General features: G+C 47.6%; 2 protein-coding genes across 51 annotated transcripts in view; both read left to right on the top strand.

The window, feature by feature from the left end:
• LOC117137085 (Down syndrome cell adhesion molecule-like protein Dscam2) overlaps positions 1 to 22766 on the top strand; it is a 61839-nt gene that overhangs the window by 21020 nt on the left and 18053 nt on the right. For 2 of the 50 annotated variants that reach the window (XM_033298346.1, XM_033298342.1), the window contains exons 6-9: positions 5747 to 5870; positions 11754 to 12598; positions 12681 to 12842; positions 17750 to 18049. In XM_033298346.1, coding sequence (XP_033154237.1) covers positions 5747 to 5870; positions 11754 to 12598; positions 12681 to 12842; positions 17750 to 18049 — 1431 coding nt within the window. Of the gene's footprint in view, positions 1 to 568; positions 693 to 1012; positions 1137 to 1210; positions 1344 to 1427; positions 1552 to 1648; positions 1773 to 1868; positions 1993 to 2073; positions 2198 to 2279; positions 2404 to 2482; positions 2607 to 2847; positions 2972 to 3056; positions 3184 to 3270; positions 3398 to 3471; positions 3596 to 3662; positions 3787 to 3878; positions 4003 to 4309; positions 4434 to 4519; positions 4644 to 4721; positions 4846 to 5140; positions 5265 to 5746; positions 5871 to 5947; positions 6072 to 6143; positions 6268 to 6660; positions 6782 to 7133; positions 7261 to 7407; positions 7529 to 8736; positions 8861 to 9656; positions 9781 to 10033; positions 10158 to 10240; positions 10365 to 10453; positions 10578 to 10626; positions 10751 to 10823; positions 10948 to 11753; positions 12599 to 12680; positions 12843 to 14837; positions 15129 to 16054; positions 16346 to 17749; positions 18050 to 22766 lie in introns of all 50 variants that reach the window. The other 48 variants (XM_033298358.1, XM_033298325.1, XM_033298337.1 and 45 more) reach the window with 40 other exon arrangements.
• LOC117137088 (Down syndrome cell adhesion molecule homolog) lies at positions 18933 to 20139 on the top strand. Its single transcript, XM_033298369.1, has 2 exons — positions 18933 to 19287; positions 19387 to 20139. Exons 1-2 carry the CDS (start codon positions 19155 to 19157, stop codon positions 19719 to 19721), a joined length of 468 nt encoding a protein of 155 aa, XP_033154260.1. The 5' UTR covers positions 18933 to 19154; the 3' UTR covers positions 19722 to 20139.

Genomic DNA, 22766 nt, shown 5'->3' with positions numbered 1-22766 from the left:
CAAATTGTTTGTAAATTGCAGTCAAATAATGTAATGCAATTTGAAGCAAAATATTGATTGCAGTTTCCAAACAAATATAACTTGAACAACAAACACGCAACAATTCTTGACTTTTTCTAGAATGCAATCAAAAAGATTTTTTGCTTAAAATCTCTTTCTTTGCGTGCCTTAAATTTACAAATGCCAAATGTAGAATAAAATTATTGAATATTGAATTATTAAGAATGTAAATATTTAAAATGATATTTCCGAAAAGAATTGTTGCTGTGGCCTAAGTCTAAATTGAAAACTGCCTGAATGTTGGGATAGGGTACTCGACAATGCTGAGAGCTTGAAACAAAGCCAAATAGAGTAGGTGTGGTCCGTTCTTAAGATATCCGAGTCAACTGAAACGCCGGGTCTTAGAAATAATTCAAGTCCCAATTGTTGGCAACCTTCACTTCTTATTCTCCTTTGAACTGCGCCCAAGGTAAGTCACTTCACAGTCCTTCCATACTTCCACATCTTTACCTATTGGCATTGTACTATGTAAGGCTATTAACTTTGAACTATTTCGCTTCATTCACAGAACCAGTTGGCAGAGTTTCGCCCAAGTTTCCCAATACTCTGACCAGCAGCAGTTTCACGGGAGACGAAGGCTCTAGTCAAACCCTTCTATGCCCTGCCCAGGCTTATCCAGCTCCCCTGTTTAGGTAGGACTAATATCCATCCAGACCCAGACCAACTTGCGCCAGTTTCCAATTGAGATTGCACCTGAGTAATATGCCAGTTATTAGCTCAATCCACCCGCTCCCTCTTTCAAGAACCCATTGCGAGTGTGGGGCCCAGACTGCTCTCTGGTAATGACATTAAGGTGCTTCAGTTCTCTGCGGGCCAAGCCAGCACCCTCTTGTGTCCAGCTCAATCATATCCAGTGCCAGTCTTTAGGTAAGACTTTCGCCCATCTGCCTATCCCAACTGAAGGTGTTCCTTTCGAGAATTAAATATTGGGTTACCCTTTCCGAATTCCCAGAGCCTGTTGGCAGTATTGGACCCCGTTTGACCAGCGGCGATGAGTCGCGAATCCTCCGGGTGTATCTGGCCGCAAGTGCCACTCTTCTCTGTCCGGCTCAGGCTTATCCGGTGCCCTTCTTTAGGTAATCCCACCCCAACACTTAGGCTTACACATGTAGATTATGTTTCCGTTCTATTAATATCCCGAATTCGACAGAACCGGTCGGCAGTGTAAGTCCTCAGCTCAGTGGCAATGGCAATCAGGAGCACATAACTCTCACTCGGGTTCCCAAGATGGGTAGCGTTACGCTGATGTGTCCGGCTCAAGCCTATCCAGTGCCCTTCTTTAGGTAACAATCCTACGCATTTTATGCCCAACTTCAGGCAGGGTTTACAAACTAAAAGGTTAACTTATATCTGAAACCTCCTTTAAGAACCCGTTGGCAGCGTTGGGCCAAAACTCACGTCAGGCGACGATTCGCGGACGGTGAGGATTAGGCAGGAGGATAGTGTTACGCTCCTTTGCCCAGCTCAAGCTTATCCCGTGCCGGTGTATAGGTAAAATCAGCTGTTTTAATTCAGTCAGTCCCTTCCCATCTCAGGCCAAAATGATCTTGTAGTGGTTTGAGCAATTCCGAACTATTCTTCCTTATAGAGCCTGTTGGCACAGTCAGCCCGAAGATAAGTACTGGTGAGGACTTCAAGCATCTTAAGGGAAAGAGCAGCCAGGACTTGAGTATCCTTTGTCCAGCTCAAGCGTATCCACAGCCTTTCTTTAGGTAAATGCTCCACAAGTATGTCCCTGACTTCCACTTCGGCAGTTTACAATTGGGTTAGGATCCTTGTACAAAACCGAAACGAATTTAACCTTGCAGAACCAATTGGTAGCGTCAGTCCTAAGATCTCCAATTCCGATGACTTGAAGCATGTGAAGGTCAAGAGATTGCTGAGCTTGAGTCTACTATGTCCGGCCCAGGCGTATCCACAGCCAATTTCTAGGTAACTTTCAACTCCTAGGCCCAACATTCAAGAAAAAGATACCTGCTTCCACATGGGAATAGCTAATTTACGATTTTGTAGAACCCGTTGGCAGTGTGGCGCCCAAGTTGAACTTCCTAGAGCGCTTTAAGATGATGCAGATCCAGAGCGGAACTAGCTTCAATATTCAGTGTCCGGTGCAAGCGTATCCCATGCCGGTTTTCAAGTAAGATTCAGTGTGGGTCTACTTTAAGTTATACAAACACATTCAGTCAGTTGCAATAAGGGCAAACATCTTTAAATTTTAGAGCCCGTGGGCAGTGTCCGACCCAAAGTGAATCCCCAAGACAAGCACCAGTTCATAGACGTAGAGCTGGCCAGCAGTTATTCGCTCCTGTGCATGGCCCAGTCGTATCCCACCCCGTCCTTCAGGTGGGTTTCCCCTTCCCAAAAACATCATCAGACAGTTTTCCTTGCTTTTCCGTGACTCTCCTTGATGTTTTGCCCGTAGAACCCGTTGGCTCTGTCAAGCCGAAAATAAATGTTCAAGACAAACTGCAGACACGCGAGATTTCCCGGGGAATCGGAATCGCCCTACTGTGTCCGGCGCAGTCATATCCGATTCCAGCCCACAGGTTTGCATGCCAACAATTGGGAGCATTTATAATTTACAGGGCGGTATTCGAATTCAGGACACTGCTGTTTAAGTGATTATTCAATTAGGTTTATTGGGATGTGGTTTTTTAGCCAGCTCAGACCCATGATTGTCCTCAAATGTCCAGCCAAGCCATATCCCATTCCCGCATATACTTGCTCAGCTTCCAACATTTGGGCAGATTTCCAGTCTTTAAAGCCTAATGCAAATGTTTCGCTCAGAGCCCGTTGCTTCGGTTCCTCCAAAGTTGAATCTCTTGGAAAGAGTTCGCACAATGGAGGTGTCTTTGGGCACCAAGTATGCCATGCAATGTCCGGGTCAGGCATTTCCGGTACCCATTAATAGGTAATACGTAGCCCATCCCAACACCAATTCAGACTGTTTTTTTTATTGGGACACTCTGAGGATTTCATTACACTTGATGTTACAGAACCCATTGGCTCAGTGCCACCAAAAATCAACAATATCAACGACAAGTTTCAACTGATGCAGGTTAAATTGGAAAGCTCCTTTGCGATGCAATGTCCCGGTCAGGCATATCCAGTTCCGGTCGTTAGGTGGGTGTCGTTTCATTCTATCCCAGCATTCCAGGTACATGATTTTTGAGGAATATTTCCCCTAATAGTATTGTTTCAAACAAACAGAACCGATTGGATCTGTTCCGCCCAAAATAACCAGTCTGCACGACAAGTTTCAAGTGCTGCAAGTGAGGCTATCCGAGGATTTCTCCATGCAATGTCCTGGTCAGGCATACCCCGTGCCGATTGTTAGGTTAGTCTCGATGCCCTCCACCAACATTCATTTTTGTATGCAGAAGCAATAATTTGAAATTATCTTAAACCCAGAACCCGTAGGCTCAGTGGCTCCCAAAGTGGACACTCGAGATGAGTTTACTTTTGCCAGGACTCGTATGGGAGCCTCCAAGGCTCTCATCTGTCCAGCTCAATCGTATCCAATGCCGTTCTTTAGGTAAATGCCCCTTTCCAACATTCAGGTATTTCTTAGCATGGCCTACTAAGAAGTCAGTTTTTCCCAGAACCCGTCGGTAGTGTGGCCCCAAAAGTTGATATTAAAGATGAGATTAACTACGCCCGGGTGAGCCTGGATCGCAGTCTAGCTATAGTTTGTCCAGCTCAGTCTTATCCAGTGCCTGCCTTCCGGTGAGTACTAGCTGTCAGGATTTGTCCCAGCACTTAGGCAGTTAATCTAAATCGGGTGATTTCTTGACTAAGCTTCCCTTGAATCTTTGTAGAACCTGTGGGCAGTGTGGCCCCCAAAGTGGATCCCAACGATCGGATCAAGTGGGTCGACAAGCCCAAGGGCATCTCCCTGAATCTGCTATGTCCAGCTCAGTCCTTTCCAATGCCAAGCGCTCGGTAAGCTTTCAGGCAGTTTTCTTGAAGAACTACTTATGCTCATGTGTTTTTGGAGATTGAATTCGGCACTATTACCATTTGCAGAACCTGTGGGCAGTGTAGCGCCCAAGGTGGATGTAAAAGACCGCATCACTTGGCTGGACAAGCCTATGGGTCAAGCCTTAAGTCTGCTGTGTCCAGCTCAGTCCTATCCCATGCCAGCTTATAGGTAGGAATATCTCTCCTCTGTCTTCTTCAAGCAGTTTTCAAAGTTTCCTTTAGCTGATAGGTGTGCTATAGTACATGCAGTTCTTACTGAAACTTTCAGAACCCGTGGGCATTGTTGCACCCAAGGTTGATATGCACGATAAGATGGACTTCACCATCAGGAGCTCGAATAGATCTTTGAACTTGTTCTGCAAGGCGCAAGGATTTCCTATGCCGGCATTTAGGTAATCACATTGTTGAGTACAATCCTTCAAATCGGGATTTCCATTCACGTAGAATGTTTAGAAGCAATATAAGAATATAATTTCAGAGCCCGTTGGCAGTGTGGGACCCAAGGTTGAAATTAAGGATAAAGTGGGCATCTTTGTGGCCAAATCCAATTGCTCCCTGGCCTTGTTGTGTCCAGCTCAATCGTATCCAATCCCAGCTTTTAGGTAAACACTTAAGATTTAAGTTGATTTAACTCTTCTGGCAGTTTATTCGAATCAAAACTAAGACCAAACCTCCCACAGAACCCATTGGTAGTGTTGCTCCCCGTGTAAATCGCAAGGATGAGTTCAATCACGACCGCATAAAGAGCTCCAAGACAATTTCCATACAATGTCCAGCTCAGGCATTTCCGGTTCCGGTTTATAGGTAATGTCGAGTGCCCTGGTTGCCTTATTCATCTAGTTTTCATGGGCTATGACGTTCTTATGTAAATCGGCACTGTTTTCAGAGCCCGTTGGAAGTGTGGCGCCAAAAGTGAATAAAAACGATGAGTTCAGTCACGATCGTATTTTCATTGGCGGAATGGTGGCCCTTCGATGTCCGGCACAGTCCTTTCCAGTGCCCGTTTATAGGTTGGTCATTGTCGAGCTCCTTACATCCAATACTTTCGAGGCAGTCTAGGCAGTTCATTCCCATCATAATCCTCATCTTAAATTTGTAGAGCCCGTGGGCAGCGTGGCACCACGTGTCAATAAAAAGGACGGCTTCAGTCACGACAGCATCCGCCAGGACAGAACAATAGCCATTTTCTGTCCTGCCCAGGCCTACCCCGTGCCCTTCTATAGGTATAGTGACTTGTTGCTGTCAAATTGTGCGGCATGCCCAAAGTTTTCCAATTACAAGAGAGCTCGGTCTCGGTCCTCAAGCCTCATTGGTTTCAAACTCTAATTAGCTTTGTGTCCAAATCTGCCACCCGATTTAACCCATTCAGTGTCACAATCACCCCTTCCCCTGCAAAAGTTTGTTGAATGGGCAGGTGGATTCCAATTGTGTCGAGTTCCTTGGGCAGTTTTCAATCTCAGCACGGGTTTCCGGTTCTCACCCCCACTTCCAATGCTTCCAGAGCCTGTGGGCAGTGTGCAGCCCAAGATCAGTGTGGGTGAGCGTCGCAAGGACGCCGAGGTTCCCATGCACGGCGACTTGAGCATATTTTGCCCCGCCCAATCCTATCCGGTTCCTGCATTCAGGTGAGCCCCATCCATTTCCACTCAGGCAGTTTTCATTGGACTTCGGTTAGCTGGCACTTTCAATATTCACTATCTTTCAGAGCCCGTTGGCAGTGTAGGTCCCAAAATAAGTGTTGGCGAACGCCTTAGGGATGCTGGTGCCGCATCCAAGTACACCCTGACCCTCTTTTGTCCAGCTCAATCGTACCCGGTACCATCGTTTAGGTAATCCCGAGTTCAGGCAGACTTTAAACTAACTTTTTAATATTCAAATGTATTACTAAATGGGCAATCTCTTTTAGAACCTGTGGGCAGTGTTGCGCCTAAGATCAGTGTAGAGAATCGTCTGAAAAATGCCGAGGCTCGCTTAGGTTCCACCTTCACCCTCTTTTGCCCTGGTCAAGCTTATCCGGTACCCTTCTTTAGGTAAATCCCTACGCATTTTAGGCAGTTTTCCGGTTTACTTAGTTCTAGTGTTGTATATCCTCTGTTTTATAGAGCCTGTGGGAAGTGTGGGTCCACGACTCACTTCCGGTGACAAGACCCGGAACGTGGATATATCCTTAGCAGGCAGTGGGACATTATTATGTCCAGCGCAGGCCTATCCGGTACCATTCTTCAGGTGATTCTGCTCAAACATTCAGGGAGTTTTCAGATATGGCTGTGTTGGAAATATAGAATATTATGAATGAATATATTTCAGAACCCATAAGTGGTGCTGCTCCCAGAGTGGCTCTCATTCAGAAAACCAACATAGAATATGTGCGGCTGGGCGAAATCGTTTCCATAATGTGTCCTGCGCAGGGTTTTCCAGTGCCGGCTTTTAGGTGAGGTCCAACATTCGGGGAGTTTTCAATGCACAATAGACCATGGCGCTTCTATGTCCTGCTCAAGGCTATCCGGTGCCTGTGTTTAGGTAATCAAAGTGGAAAGATTAGGAATCAGTGTCAATATTCAGGCAGTTGTAAGGTGTGGTTAGAGCCTTCTATAGTCGCATATTGAAATCTTTTTGCAGAGCCGGTTTCCAGCACTGCTCCCAAGGTGCCACCTCTCCAATCTCGACCTCTGGTAGTTCCTGGTCACACCGATCTCTCAATATTGTGCCCGGCTCAAGGCTATCCCGCTCCTAGTTTTAGGTCGGTTTTCTTTCAAAATAGGAAAATACCTTTTTTTGCTTCTTTTGATTCCCGCATTCAGACAGTTCGTAACACTTACTTTCCTTAGACTTTGATAATGTTGTTAACTTTTCACTTTTGTAGAGCCCGTAAGCAGTAGTCCGCCCAAAATTAATGCTCTGACTTATAAGCCCAATATTGTGGAGTCCATGGCGGCCACCGCAATACTTTGTCCCGCCCAAGGCTATCCAGCTCCTAGTTTTAGGTGGGTTCTGTAGTTTCTGTAGGGGACCTTGAACCAACACCAGGCTTGGGTTTCGATTTCCTTTTACATAGTACATAACACTATAACAAGTTAAATCCATATATGTAGAACCCGTCGGCGGTAAGGCTCCCACTCTGCTCTCCAATGACATAAAGCGCTCTTGGATCGAGCGGATGCTGTCCACCAATCTGGCTTTGTTCTGTCCCGCGCAGGGATTTCCAGTTCCCGCCTTTAGGTTCGATTTATAAGAGCTATAAATAAATATTTGACTCTGACTTCCCCTCAAAAATTAAGTAAGAAATAGAGTACAGTTCAGTACCTAGACCAACATCAGGCTTGGATTTCGATCCATATTATATACTCCATCATAATCTCTTCACAGAGCCCATTTCGAGCACTGCTCCCAGAACTCCAGCCCTGGTTCAAAAACCGCTGGAACTGATGGTAGCGCACACAATATCGTTACTTTGTCCCGCTCAGGGCTTCCCGGCCCCTAGTTTTCGGTAAGCCGAGCTCAAAAACTACACTTATGTGGACTTAAGAACTCAAGGGTTGTTAAGGAGTTTACTCATCTACGGAGTAAGAATCTTATGTGCCCCATTCAGCTTCATTTTAAAGGGGTTACCAAATACCACGTAGCAAGATCCCTTATAGCGAGCTTATTTCCTATCCCATACATTCTTGCAATGTCCACGACAGATTCTAATACTGCCATCAACCCACAGAGCCCATCTCGGCCAAGGCGCCCGTGCTCGCGGTGGACACCAAGTGGTCTGGGATCGAGAGGCACCGCGACATGGACATAGTGCTCCTTTGTCCCGCTCAGGCATATCCGGTGCCCATTAGCAGGTTAGCAGATTCTGGCGGACCTCTTTTTTCGTGCGTTCCAACGTGACATTAATCATGCATGAGAAGTGTGAACTGCTGCCCTCAGATTTCTTGTTGCTTTGTGTGGGTGAACACTGGGTGGGGAGGTGGTAGTTCGAGGGGGCGGAGGGTCCATTCATAAAAATGCGCGCGCAAAGCAAACCAAAGCAAACCATAAACAAAATAGGCGCACTGCCCCACACTCTCGTACGCAGAAAAGTAAGCTACGTAAACAAACCATAAACAGAGAGCGCTGGAAAGAGAGGGAGAGTCGGTGCACATGGCTGTGCATGTGTGGGTGCTTCCCCTTTCCCCTTTTTCGTTGTGCACTGGTGTGAGTGAGCAGTGCGCCACTGCGCATGCTTGGCATCCACAGAAATTTCCCAAACAATTACCCCTGCCAGACTGCTGTGGATCGCATGTGTCTCGCTCGCACACCGGTTTATGAATGAACGCACGTTTGTGGGTCAACAACCGTTGCTTTGTGCCACTTTCTTAAGGTCGAGTGACATTGAGAAGGAGTGGAGTGGGCGCTGGTGACCTCCACTTGTTGCGCGCTCAGCTGTTTGTGTTCGAGGCCGTGATTCTGCGCATGTCCGTGGCCTTAACTTTGACCGAAAGGAAATATGCATTAGTTATCGCCCTCTTCTTTCTTTGCACTTAGTTGCTAAAGTTTTTCCGCGCCATTCGGGTCAGGTTCACGACCTCGTGGGGTCACGTCTAAGTGAAAGTTTGTTGCTTCGCATTAAATGGAAAGTATTTGATGACTTTCGTCGACCCCCAAGCACATTCAGTCAGTTTATTGTTTGCGTTTAGCTTAATTAATGGGTGACTTAATTCACAGAGCCCGTTGGCGCCAAGGCCCCCACCTTTTCCCTCGAGTACAAGCTCATCGAGGTGCAAAAGTCAAAGGGCACGGCTTTTGCCCTGCTCTGCCAGGCCCAAGCCTTTCCAGTGCCCATCATTAGGTAAGCCCCACATTCAGGCAGTTAGTAAGTTACTAGTGGTATGACGTTTGGAACACAACTTAATTATAATGCCAACCTATTAAAATTTCCCAGAGCCTATTGGTTCCAAGGCTCCGTCGGTTCCAACAGGCGTGATGGTCTTTCAACAACAGGTTCCACTGCTCTCCACTTTTGCCATGCTTTGCCAGGCTCAGGCATTTCCGGTCCCAGTTTTTAGGTAAATTACATTTTTTGGATTGAGAAAGTAATTCAGGCCCAAGGTTTCAGCACTCAGAGCAGTTAGATTTGATTTGTATTCTTTAGAGTTAAAGTTGTACGTGTAATTTTGCAGAACCAATTGGTTCCAAGGCTCCAGCTGTGCCCACGGGAGTACTTGCCTTCCAGCAGAATGTCCCGATTCAGTCCACCTTTGCAATGCTTTGCCAGGCTCAGGCATTTCCGGTGCCCATTTATAGGTATTTGACATTTAAATATTCTCCACTTCTTTATGTTGAAATGAGTCGAGTTGTTTACTTTGGTAAACCCAAACATTCAGTCAGTTTTCATATAAGTTCCTTATTAATGAATGTCAACTCTTTAGAGCCTGTGGGATTTAAGGCGCCCAGTTTCCCCAGCGTAGCTTCAACATTCACCATACAGTCGCCCAAAAATAGCGAATTGGCCCTAACTTGCGAAGCCCAATCCTATCCCGTACCAATATTTAGGTAATTCGATTCAATCCAACGCTGCTCAACTGGTTCTGTTAGAGTTTAAATAGAAATGAATGCCAAACACATATTACAATTATCTATTATAGAGCCCGTTGGGGCGAAAGCTCCGACCTTTTCGAGTGACTCCAAGGGCAGCATCTTCGAGCGGTCGATTAAGGCCAGCTTTGCGCTTTTGTGCCAGGCTCAGGCATTTCCCGTTCCCATCATTAGGCAAGTTTCAGTAAACAGGCTTCTAGGTTAATCCTCTTCAAAAACATTGCAGAGCCCATTGGTGCCAGAGCTCCTTCCTTCTCCTCCGACTACAACTCCTTCTCCTATGCCCGCGCTGTTGATCAGAGTTTTGCGATGCTTTGCCAGGCGCAGGCTTTTCCAGTGCCCATAATGAGGTTAGCTTTGATCCCGGCGTAATCAGGCAGTTTTCCTAGAGATTAGTCACTTCTAAATTGGTTAATATTGCTTGCAGAGCCCATCGGCGCCAGAGCTCCCACCTTTTCCACCGATTCCAACTCGTTTTCCTACACACGCTCTGTGGGCCAGAGCTTTGCTCTACTTTGTCAGGCTCAGGCGTATCCAGTTCCCATTATGAGGTTAGATATTAGAACTATTTGGCATCAGGCAGTTTTCCCATATACAAATCCCTAAAACTAAAGTCCCAAGTCATTGTTTTCAGAACCCATTGGCGCCAGGGCTCCCACATTTTCAACGGACTCAATTGTATTTTCCTATATTCGGCCAGTGGGTCAGAGTTTTGCTTTACTTTGTCAGGCTCAGGCCTATCCAGTTCCCGCTATGAGGTACTAGAAGTCCCAAACCCAAACCTATTCAGGCAGTTTAAGATTTATCCCTCAAAACACTAAGTTTCAAAATTTATTCGAACTTTCAGAGCCCGTGGGCTCCAAGGCTCCAACCTTTGCTACGGCTTCAAAGATTTCCAGTCTACTCGGCTCGAGTTCGAGTGATATAGTGCTACTTTGCCAGGCTCAGGCTTTTCCAGTTCCCTACACACGGTAATTGCAGTTCAGGCTGTTTAGAAGGCTTTTCTTTGTTGTTTTCTAGAACCCGTTAGTGCCAAGGGACCAACTTTTGCTTCCGATATGAAAAGCTACACCTTTGTGCGCCACTTTGGTCAGAGTTTCGCGTTACTCTGCCAGGCGCAGGCGTATCCAGTGCCCCTGATAAGGTAGCCAATAAGTACACATAAGACTACAACATCTATAAGTCCCATAAGAAGCATATTGTTATTCCTTTTGTAGAGCCAGTTGGCGCCAAAGCCCCCACGTTTTCTGGCGAATCCAAGAGTTTCACATTTGTCAAAGAGATATCCACAAGTTTCGCCCTTTTGTGCCAGGCGCAGGCTTTTCCAGTACCCATTATCAGGTTAGTCCAACATTCGGGCATATCTAATTAGACAGAGGGGCCATCTTTACGTAAGTTGTGATTATTTCCAGAACCGGTGGGTAGTGTATCCCCCAAAATATCCGGTGGCCGGCTGCAGGAAATTACCAAGTCAGCGACAACTGACTTGGCCATATTGTGCCTGGGGCAATCGTTTCCCACCCCGGCATTTAGGTAATGAAAGCTATTTATCAGAGCCAACATTCAGGCAGCAAATAGCATTTCAAATAGGGGTCTTACAGAATTTTGATTTGATTTCAGAACCCATTGGTAGTGTAGCTCCCACCATATCGGGCGATCGTCTGCAGGAACAAACCCGGAAGCTGGGCCACAGTTTCTCTATTCTCTGCCAGGGACAAGCGTATCCCCATCCAGTGTTTAGGTACAGATCGTTGTATAGAAAGTCGGGTTTTCTTATAGGGAGTAATATTAGAAAAGGTTGAATTGACTTTAAAAACTCCACTGTTAAAAGCACTGATATCGGGGTTTAGTTGGACAGGAATTGCAAAACCGGTTTATACGTAGATCATAGGGTCCTCCATTACTAGGTCGAGGATAGGTTCTCCCAAATCCCCAAAAGTGGTGCACAGAATGAGCAGGTTAAATTAAATGTAAAATATATTACTTGTGCAGGTAAGTAAGATCCGTCACCAAGTCTTGGAATGGTAAGTAGTTCGTCTTTACAAGAATGCTCTTCACAAAATAGACTGACTCACTCTGTGCCCACTTGATCCCGATGCCAACCATTAACCACGGAGCTCCCTATTAACACCACGTTCTCGTTCCAGATGGTACAAGTTCATCGAAGGAACAACCCGTAAACAAGCTGTGGTGTTAAATGACCGAGTGAAGCAGGTCTCTGGTACTCTCATTATCAAGGACGCAGTAGTCGAGGACTCCGGCAAATACCTGTGCGTGGTGAACAATTCCGTGGGAGGCGAGAGCGTGGAGACCGTGCTTACCGTCACCGCCCCCTTATCCGCTAAGATCGATCCCCCCACCCAGACAGTGGACTTCGGACGCCCCGCCGTATTCACCTGCCAGTACACTGGAAATCCCATCAAGACCGTTAGCTGGATGAAGGACGGCAAGGCCATCGGACACAGCGAACCCGTGCTGCGCATCGAATCCGTGAAGAAGGAGGACAAGGGCATGTACCAGTGCTTCGTAAGGAACGACCAGGAATCGGCGGAGGCCAGTGCTGAGCTGAAGCTCGGAGGCCGTTTCGATCCTCCCGTCATCCGACAGGCCTTCCAGGAGGAGACCATGGAACCCGGACCAAGTGTGTTCCTCAAGTGCGTCGCCGGCGGAAACCCCACGCCCGAAATTTCCTGGGAACTCGACGGCAAGAAAATCGCCAACAACGATCGCTATCAGGTCGGACAGTATGTGACGGTCAACGGAGATGTGGTTTCCTATCTGAACATAACCTCGGTCCACGCCAACGATGGCGGTCTCTACAAGTGCATAGCCAAGAGCAAAGTGGGCGTGGCTGAACACTCGGCCAAGTTGAATGTATACGGACTGCCCTACATCCGACAAATGGAGAAGAAGGCGATTGTTGCTGGAGAAACCCTGATTGTCACATGTCCCGTCGCTGGCTACCCCATTGATTCGATTGTCTGGGAGCGAGGTTAGTGGAGAATTTAATTTGATTCCACAGGGATCCTTCACTTCCTTCGCTTTTGCTTATTAAACCTTAATTCTTTTATTAGATAACCGTGCCCTGCCCATCAACCGCAAACAGAAGGTCTTCCCCAACGGAACGCTGATTATCGAGAATGTGGAACGGAACTCAGACCAAGCGACCTACACCTGTGTGGCCAAGAATCAGGAAGGATACTCCGCTCGAGGATCTCTGGAAGTGCAAGTCATGGGTAAGTTAAAAAATATGCTTTTCCCAGAGTTCCCCAGAATAGGGGAATGCTCTGGTCGATCCTACTTTCTTGGGTGGGTCTAAACTTTTCAGCCTCATCGTTGGTCGTCCTTCGTCCTTCTCTCAATCGATTCCCCAAACCTCTCGCTCAGTTCCACCGCAGGTCGTACCCTTTGATTTCGGTGAGGAAACCATCAACATGAACGACATGGTCTCGGCCACGTGCACAGTGAATAAGGGCGACACTCCCCTGGAGCTGTACTGGACAACGGCTCCGGATCCCACGACGGGAGTGGGTCGCCTGATGTCCAACGATGGCATTCTGATCACAAAGACGACGCAGCGCATCAGCATGCTGAGCATAGAGTCCGTGCATGCTCGCCATCGGGCGAACTACACGTGTGTGGCCAGGAATGCGGCCGGGGTCATCTACCACACGGCAGAGCTGCGCGTTAACGGTTCGCTTAGGCCTTCTTCGATTCGTAGATTGCTTAGTTCCTTGGTTTTTGAGTTCTGTTTTCTTGACCCTCCTCGCTTCCTCGCCCTCCTCCGCAGTTCTGCCCCAGATCGTGCCCTTCGACTTCGGCGAGGAGACCGTCAACGAGCTGGACATGGTCTCCGCCTCCTGTACGGTCAACAAGGGCGACCTGCCCATCGATGTGGCATGGACGAAGAACGGCGGCCGAGTCTACACCAACGATGGTATTGTGGTGACCAAGACCAGTACCCGCATGAGTGTCCTGAGCATTGAGTCCGCCAGGGCGCGACATGCCGGGAACTACTCCTGCGTGGCCACCAATAATGCAGGCGAAACTCGGCAATGGGCAGTCCTGGCCGTCAATGGTTAATAGCATCGATAGTTTGATAGTTTTTGATTTTCCCTTGGTTCTCTTCTGTTAACCCAACCCCATCCCAGTCTTACCCCAGGTCGTGCCCTTTGACTTTGGCGAGGAGAGCATCAACGAGCTGGACATGGTCTCGGCGGTCGGGTCTACACCAACGATGGTCTAATTGTGACCAGGAACAGCCAGCGCCTGAGTGTCCTGAGCATTGAATCCGTGCGAGCGCGCCATGCGGGGAATTACTCCTGCGTGGCGACCAACAACGCGGGGGCCATAACCCAGTCCGCCATGCTAGCAGTCAATGGTTATTGTCCAGCAGATAAGGAGTCAAGTTCTTAAGTTTTCCTTGCCATCTTTTGCTTTTTGCCTTCCCTACCCGGCTCAACCAGTCCTGCCCCAAATAATGCCCTTCGACTTCGGCGAGGATGTGATCAACGAACTGGACATGGTGTCCGCCTATTGCACCGTAAACCGGGGGGATCTTCCCGTCGACATAGCCTGGACCAAGAACGGCGGTCGTATTTACACCAACGATGGTCTGATAGTCACCCGGAATAGTCAACGCATCAGCGTTTTGAGCATCGAATCCGTCAGGGCTCGACATGCTGGGAACTACTCCTGTGTGGCCACCAACAATGCGGGCGAGACCAGGCAGTCCGCCCTCCTAGCTGTCAATGGTTAATCCCTGTCGATCTCTTAAGATTTGCTTTTGTTTCTTACATTTTCGTTATGACCCTTTACCCTCACTCCATTCGTTCCCTCCAATGCCATGCAGTTCCACCGTCGATAGCGCCGTTCTCCTTCGGCGATGATCCTGTGAACACGGGCGAGAATGCCGGAGTGCAGTGCATGGTCCAGAAGGGCGATGTCCCCATCACCATCAAGTGGACGCTGAATTCCCGGCCCATCATCAACGGCGAGGAGGGAGTTACCATACTGAAACTGTCTCCCAAGACAAGTGTTTTGAACATAGCCGCCGTGGAACAGGATCATCGCGGGGTCTTCAAGTGCATAGCCGAAAATAAGGCAGGGTCAAGTTTCACAACATCGGAGCTGAAAGTCAACGGTACATGGACCCAGGGACCTCACACTTATTATTTGTTTATTATTATTTTATTTACTTTAATTTAATTTACACCTCTCGAAATCTTTAGTACCTCCCCATGTCCTGCCCTTCAGTTTCGGCAGCGAAGTCTTTAATATGGGCGATGTTTTGAGCATCACATGTGTTGTCCTCAAGGGGGACCTGCCCTTGAGAATCCACTGGGCCTTGAATGGTGAGCCTGTGGCAACAGGTGTGGATGGATTCACGGTAATGCAGTTGAATCAACGTACCACCTACCTGAGTGTGGATGCACTGGAGGCCAAGCATCGCGGCACCTACAGCTGCGTGGCTCAGAATCAGGCGGGTGAAGCGATCTACTCCGCTGACCTGCAAGTCAATGGTTGGTGAAACTCCCCGTTGGATCTTCCTATATATCCGCCTGTAAAGTTGCTTCCTACTAACACGATCCTGGTTTATTTGGTGGCTAAGAGCTTTGTCTATGTCTGTAGCTTTAAATGGATTTTCCCCTCATAGTTGCACCACAGATCAGTCCCTTTTTCTTTGGTGATGAGCCCCTCAATCGCGGGGAAGTGGCTAGTGTAACCTGCGTGGTTCCCAAAGGGGACTTGCCACTGGATATCTATTGGACACTAAACTCCGCTCTCATTGTGAATGGTGAAATGGGATTCACGTTGGTGCGGCTGAATAAGCGGACCAGTTCGCTGAATGTTGACTCCTTGGAAGCTGTCCATCGGGGTAGCTACAAATGTATAGCTAACAATTCAGCGGGATATGCTGAATACGTTTCCACACTAGATGTCAACGGTTTGTTTGACCTTATCACCATTTGTAGTGCTTTAAGTTTTGTATTTGCTTTCATCTTTTACTTAGCTTACTTATCTTACTTTTGATTATCTCCGCCTCATCTCCACTTCTGAAGTTCCTCCCCAAATCCAAGCGTTTGACTTTGGTTCCGAAGCGGCCAATACTGGTGAAATTGCGGGTGGCTTTTGCATGGTCCCCAAGGGCGATCTGCCAATGGAGATCCGCTGGACCTTGAATTCAGCACCCATCATCACCGGTGAACACGGATTTTCCCTGTCGCGCCTTAATCCGCGTACCAGCTCCTTGAGCATCGACTCACTCGAGGCCAGACATCGCGGACTGTACCGATGTATTGCCTCCAACAAGGCGGGCAGCGCTGAATACAGCGCTGAATTGCACGTGAATGGTCATTATTCAAATCATACTCATAGTACAACGGTTTTTCTATTTTCTATTCTTTATTTGAGTTTTAATTTACCACTTATTTCCCGTCCATTTAAGTGCCGCCCCAGGTTTTGCCATTTAGTTTCGGCGAGTCCGCCGCCGATGTCGGCGATATTGCCAGTGCCAACTGTGTGGTGCCCAAGGGAGATCTGCCCCTGGAGATTCGCTGGTCGCTCAACTCTGCTCCAATCGTGAACGGCGAAAATGGGTTTACCTTGGTGCGTCTGAATAAGCGCACGAGTCTGTTGAACATTGATTCCCTAAATGCTTTTCATCGCGGTGTCTACAAGTGCATAGCCACAAATCCGGCTGGGACCAGTGAATATGTAGCTGAATTACAAGTTAATGGTTTGTCCCCACAAGAAATATTGAATAAGGAGAAATAAGAGCACGCTTACTGTCTATATTGTTTTCACTTAGTATTGCTTGCGGTGTTTGGTGTTGGAGCAGTCGCATTTATGAGATATTTGTGCTGAATATAAATCAGGATAATTAGGTGTACTATAACTATTAGGACAGGCTACAATACTTCAAGAAGAATTATTCTGAGGAGCTGTTTTGTCATTTTGGTAGATAAAATACGACCGCGTTCTCTTTGCCCATTTGCATGTAGTGCCCCCTCAGGTTATGCCCTTTGTGTTTGGTGAGGAGCCCTCCAACTACGGGGACAGTACCGCGGTCCAATGCATGGTCTTCAAGGGCGACACACCTCTGCAGCTCCACTGGACTCTCAATGGACAGCCGATAACGAACGAGCACGTCGGTATACGAATCATCAAAATGTCCCCCAAGCTGAGTTCCTTGAGCATCGACGCCATCAATGGCCAACATCGGGGACTGTTCAAGTGTATAGCCACCAATGCGGCGGGGACTTCTGAGCAGAGTGCTGAGCTGATGGTCAATGGTTAATATCTGAACAAGGATATGGGACTTAAGTTATGTCTTTATTTCTTCCACCCGCTCCTCTCCCCTACTCCTATCCCGCCATTTATGGTCCAGTGCCTCCGCAAATTCGTCCCTTTGACTTCGGCGACGAGGCTTCCAACTCAGGCGAAACCATGGGCATTCAGTGCACGGTGATCAAGGGGGATCTGCCCATCAATATTACGTGGGTTCTCAACAATCACACCCTGAACAGTGGTGACCTAGACGTGGTGATCGGTCGAATGTCCAGCAAGTCGAGCACCCTGAATATCGACTACATAGCCGCCGAGCACCGTGGCGTCTACACCTGTCTGGCTCGCAATCAGGCGGGCGAGAGCAGCTACAGTGCGGAGTTGAAAGTCAACGGTTACTACCCATCGATTTCATACTTAGAAGATACATTATATTTTGGTTTACTTTTCGAATGATTTTAAACGATATCCCCCAACCATCCCAGTCCTGCCCAGCATCCATCCGTTTAGCTTTGATGCGGAGGCCAACGAGGGCGACAGCGTTCAGTTGACCTGCCACGTGGCCAAGGGCGATCTGCCGCTGAGGATCCGCTGGACCCACAATGGTCTGCCCCTCTTCACGCACCTGGGCGTGATGGCCAGCAAGATCGGGGAACGGATTAGCTTGCTCACAGTGGAATCGGTCAAGGCCGCCAATTCAGGAAACTATAGCTGCGTGGCGAGCAACAATGCGGGGAACGTGAGCTCAAGCGCCGAGCTGCTCGTCAATGGTTACCCATTAACTTTCGTAGTCTTACATTACTGTTCTGTTGATTGCGATCATTTTAAACCCATCACCGTCCCAATCACTTCCCAGTTCTGCCCCAAATTGTGCCCTTCGCCTACGAGGATCTGATCAATATGGGCGACTCGATAGATTTGTTTTGCCAAATCCAAAAAGGCGACCGTCCCATCAAGGTGCACTGGAGTTTCGAGCGGAGCGCTGGAGACTACGGCTTTGATCAGGTGCAGCCCCAGATGCGCACGAATCGCATCAGCGACAAGACGAGCATGATCTCCATTCCCAGTGCCAGTCCCGCCCACACCGGCCGGTATACCTGTATAGCCAGTAACAAGGCTGGAACTACAACATATAGCGTTGACCTGACAGTGAACGGTACTGAAATTGAGTGTGTCATGGTTTAGTTCTAGTGGTTGCGGTTACTAAAGGTCTTGACACGTTGCTACTAATCAAACCCTAGCCCATTTCTCTAACTATCTATCTAACTGAGCGAACTGTGAACTTATTTGCATATTGGCCTTACTTATCCGCACTGCATCTTCTATCCCCCAAAAGTGGCACCCAAGATAGCGTCCTTTGATTTCGGGGAAGAGCCCCTGAACTACGGAGAACCTGCGTCAGTGCAGTGCACCATTTTGGGTGGAGACCTGCCCATGAATGTCACCTGGCTGCTGAATAACGCCACCATTGATAGTTTTCATGACATTTCCTTCTCGCGGATCGGAAAGCGGATCAATGTGCTCTCCATTGAGTCCGTGTCCGCTCATCACGCCGGATTCTATTCGTGTCACGCGCAGAACAAGGCCGGAATCACGGCGCACTCGGCACGGCTGATCGTGAATGGTTAGCCCAGCGAAGAGACCGCCTTTAGACCTAAGAATATTACACATCATTTATGATTTATGTTTGCTTACGTTGATTTGAGTATCCTTTAAACCTTATCTCAGCACTGCCAAAGATAAGTCCCTTTAGCTTTGGCGAGGAGTCCATGAGCTACGGCGAGTTTGTGAATGTACAATGCACCATTTCGGGTGGTGATCTGCCCGTTAACATTACCTGGACCTTGAACAATAAGCCCTTCGAGGATTACCTTGAAATCTTGACCACTAAGCGCGGCAAACGCATCAATGAGTTGACCATCGAAGCGGTGTCGGCCAAACATGCTGGGAACTATTCCTGCATTGCTGAAAACAAGGCTGGAGTCGTTAACCACACGGCGGAGTTGAAAGTTAATGGTTAATACTCTTGAAAAATTTAAAGTGTCCTTTCATTTTTTTCCTTTCGTTTTACCTCCCTGACCCCCAAACAGCATCCCTGAAAAGTGGCTCCGAAAATTGCCCCATTCGATTTTGGAGATGAGCCCTCAAACTTCGGTGAATCGGCTAGTGTTCAGTGCCTGGTCACCTCGGGTGACTTCCCGGTTAGCTTTGCTTGGCTCTTCAACGGACGTGAGATCAATGAGAACGTATACGATGTATCCATGGTTAAGTTGGGAAAGAAGATCAGCGCGTTGTCCATTGATATTGTCCGGGATCACCACGCTGGCAATTACACTTGTGTGGCAGTCAATCGGGCCACCTCCGTTAACTTTACCGCCGAACTGGTGGTGAATGGTACTTTCAACAGCTTGACAATCAGTTTTAATGTAGACCATGATTTTGATTTGATTTATTTATTCTTTAACACTCCCCACTCTTCCACATTCCCCGAAGTGCCCCCAAAAATCGCACACTTCGATTTCGGCGATCATGCCGTCAACTTTGAGGAGTCCGTCTCCGTGAATTGCTTGATCTACTTGGGAGATCTGCCCATGGATATCACTTGGTTGTTCAACGGGGCCCACATAAACGCGTATACTGGAGTGTCCATAGTCAAGGGTGGCAAGAAGGCGAGCATCCTGACCATCGATTCGGTGCACGCAGGACACGCGGGGAACTACACCTGCAAGGCTCGCAATGATGCGGACTCAGCGGAATACACGGCAGAGTTGATTGTGAATGGTATTGAGGGGGTTTTAGATGACAAAGAGCTACATATTATTCGTTAGATTATAATTTGAATCCCCCCACATCCTTTAATTCCCATTAAGCATTAATTCCAAATTGCGCCCTTCGACTTCGGTCAGTCGCCGTCAAGTTTTGAGGACTCGGTTTCCGTGAACTGCCTGGTCACCTCCGGCGATCTGCCCATCGACATCGAGTGGTTATTTGGCGGGGAGCCAATCAACTTTGCCACAGGCATTGCAATTCTTAGAGGGGGCAAACGGACTAGTCTTCTGACCATAGATTCAGTGCACGCGGGTCACGCGGGAAATTACACCTGCAAGGCGAAGAACCAAGCATCGAGCAGCGAGTACTCAGCGGCCCTGATTGTGAACGGTTGGCAGGGAAACCCTTTATTACCTCAAGTTATATGATTGTTTGGTTTTTGAATTTCGGACTTTTATTTTCCCTATTCCCTCCCTCCTCTTAACAAGCTCCACCCAAGATCACTCCCTTCAGCTTTGGCGAAGAGCCCGCTAATGTGGAGGACTCCGTCTCGGTGACCTGTCTCATCTCAACTGGGGACTTGCCCATCGACATTGAGTGGTTTTTCAACGAATACGGCATTAGTTCCTATTCGGGAATTTCGGTTATGAAGGGAGGAAAGCGGAATAGCGTACTGAGCATCGACAGCGTGCAGGCTCGTCATGCGGGAAATTATAGTTGTCGGGCCAAGAATCATGCCGCTGCTGTTAACTACACCACCGATCTGATTGTGAACGGTATTCGATCATTTAAAATTAGTACTTAGATAAATATTTCTCTTAATTTTTTCATATTAAATTGACTATAATTTACCTCCCCAAGTTCCACCAAAGATAACGCCCTTTAACTTTGGAGATGAGCCAACAAACTTTGAGGATTCTGTATCAGTCACTTGTCTCATATCCAGCGGTGACTTACCCATCGATATTGAGTGGTTCTTTAACGAGTACGGCATAAGCTCCTATTCGGGAATTTCGGTTGTAAAGGGAGGCAAACGTAATAGTGTATTGAGTATCGATAGTGTCCAAGCCCGTCATGCGGGAAACTATAGTTGTCGGGCGAAGAATCATGCCGCTGCCGTAAACTACACCACCAGTCTGATTGTGAACGGTATATCGGTTAAGGGTTTTCTCAACTAATATTAAGTCTTTAGTTTTATTTAGTATGATTTTCGTTCAATTTTACGTCTTTACAACCCAAAGTTCCCCCGAAAATTACACCCTTTGACTTTGGAGACGAGCCCACCAATGTTGAGGACTCTGTGTCGGTCACTTGCCTCATATCCAGCGGAGATTTGCCCATCGATATCGAATGGTTCTTCAACGACTACGGCATAAGTTCCTACTCTGGCGTCACCGTTGTCAAGGGAGGGAAGCGAAGTAGTGTCTTGGGAATAGATAATGTCCAAGCACGCCATGCTGGAAAGTATAGTTGTCGGGCGAAGAATCACGCAGCTGCAGTCAACTACACCTCCGATCTCGTAGTGAACGGTACCCGCAAATGTTTAGATGAAAACTTAAAATTAGGATTGTGACTTTTAAGTTCCTTCAATTATTTTTACACTCCAATCCCTTCAGTTCCCCCGAAAATCACACCTTTCACCTTTGGCGAGGATCCCACCAATGTGGAGGACTCAGTGTCTGTGACTTGTTTGATATCCAGTGGGGACTTACCCATCGATATCGAGTGGCTGTTTAATGACTTCGGAATCAGTATTCAGGAATGACTGTCCTCAGAGGTGGAAAGAGAACCAGCATGCTGACTATAGACAATGTCCATGCTCGTCATGCGGGAAAGTATAGTTGTCGCGCAAAGAACCACGCAGCAGCCGTCAACTACACCACTGAGTTGATTGTGAATGGTACCCTTAGTTGGAGTATACATAATTAGTTGGGCTTATGGATTAGCTTATTGTTTTGTGTATTCTTGCGTATTTATCAACATTTTGGTTAACCCATAGTTCCCCCAAAAATCACTCCCTTCACCTTCGGCGATGAACCTACCAATGTGGAGGATTCGGTTTCGGTGACCTGCTTGATCTCCAGCGGAGACCTACCCATCGACATAGAGTGGCTATTTAATGACTACGGGATTAGCTCCTTCTCCGGGATGACCGTTTATAGAGGAGGAAAGAGGACGAGCATGCTGACCATAGACAATGTCCATGCTCGTCACGCGGGGAAATATAGTTGTCGAGCGAGAAATCACGCGGCTGCGGTTAACTTCACAACCGAGTTGATTGTGAATGGTACACTTACTAGATTTACTAGATTTAATAGAATAGAGTTTATTTTCCTTAAAGCTTACTTTCCGTTCTCCCCCCCATATCGCACTCAACTCACACAAAAGCCCCACCGAAACTAGCTCCTTTTGACTTTGGTGACTCCCCTGCTAACTTCGAGGACTCCGTTTCGGTTAGCTGCCTCGTCTCCTCTGGTGATTTGCCCATTGACATCGAGTGGCTGTTCAACGGGGAATCCATAAACTACGCCTCGGGAATCGCTGTTTTGCGAGGTGGCAAAAGGACTAGTGTACTCACGATAGACTCCGTCCATGCAGGACATGCGGGGAACTACAGCTGCAAGGCCAAGAACAAGGCGGCCAGCAGTGAATACTCGGCGGCCCTAATTGTCAATGGTCATTAGATTATGCTTATAAAAATCCGTTCCTGTTTGCCACTTTCATTTAAGATTATCGTTTATTTCCTCCCACTTAAACTGAATCAAGTTCCACCCAAAATTACGCCCTTTGACTTCGGTGACGCTCCGACGAATGTGGAGGACTCCGTTTCGGTCATGTGCCTGATTTCCAATGGGGATTTACCCATCGACATCGAGTGGTTCTTTAACGACTACGGAATTAGTTCGTACTCCGGAATAAATGTAGTTAAAGGTGGCAAGAGAAACAGCATGCTGAGTATTGATAGTGTCCAGGCTCGCCATGCCGGGAAGTATAGTTGCCGGGCTAAGAACCACGCTGCTGCTGTAAATTATACCACCGAACTAATAGTTAATGGTACAACTACAAATTTCATAAATTCAGTTTTAGTGTAAGGTATTTCTTTA

Source organism: Drosophila mauritiana, chromosome 2R, assembly GCF_004382145.1.
Source record: "Drosophila mauritiana strain mau12 chromosome 2R, ASM438214v1, whole genome shotgun sequence".
NCBI lineage: Eukaryota > Metazoa > Arthropoda > Insecta > Diptera > Drosophilidae > Drosophila > Drosophila mauritiana.
Note: the sequence above shows the minus strand (reverse complement) of the source record. Positions and strands in the feature narration are given on the sequence as shown.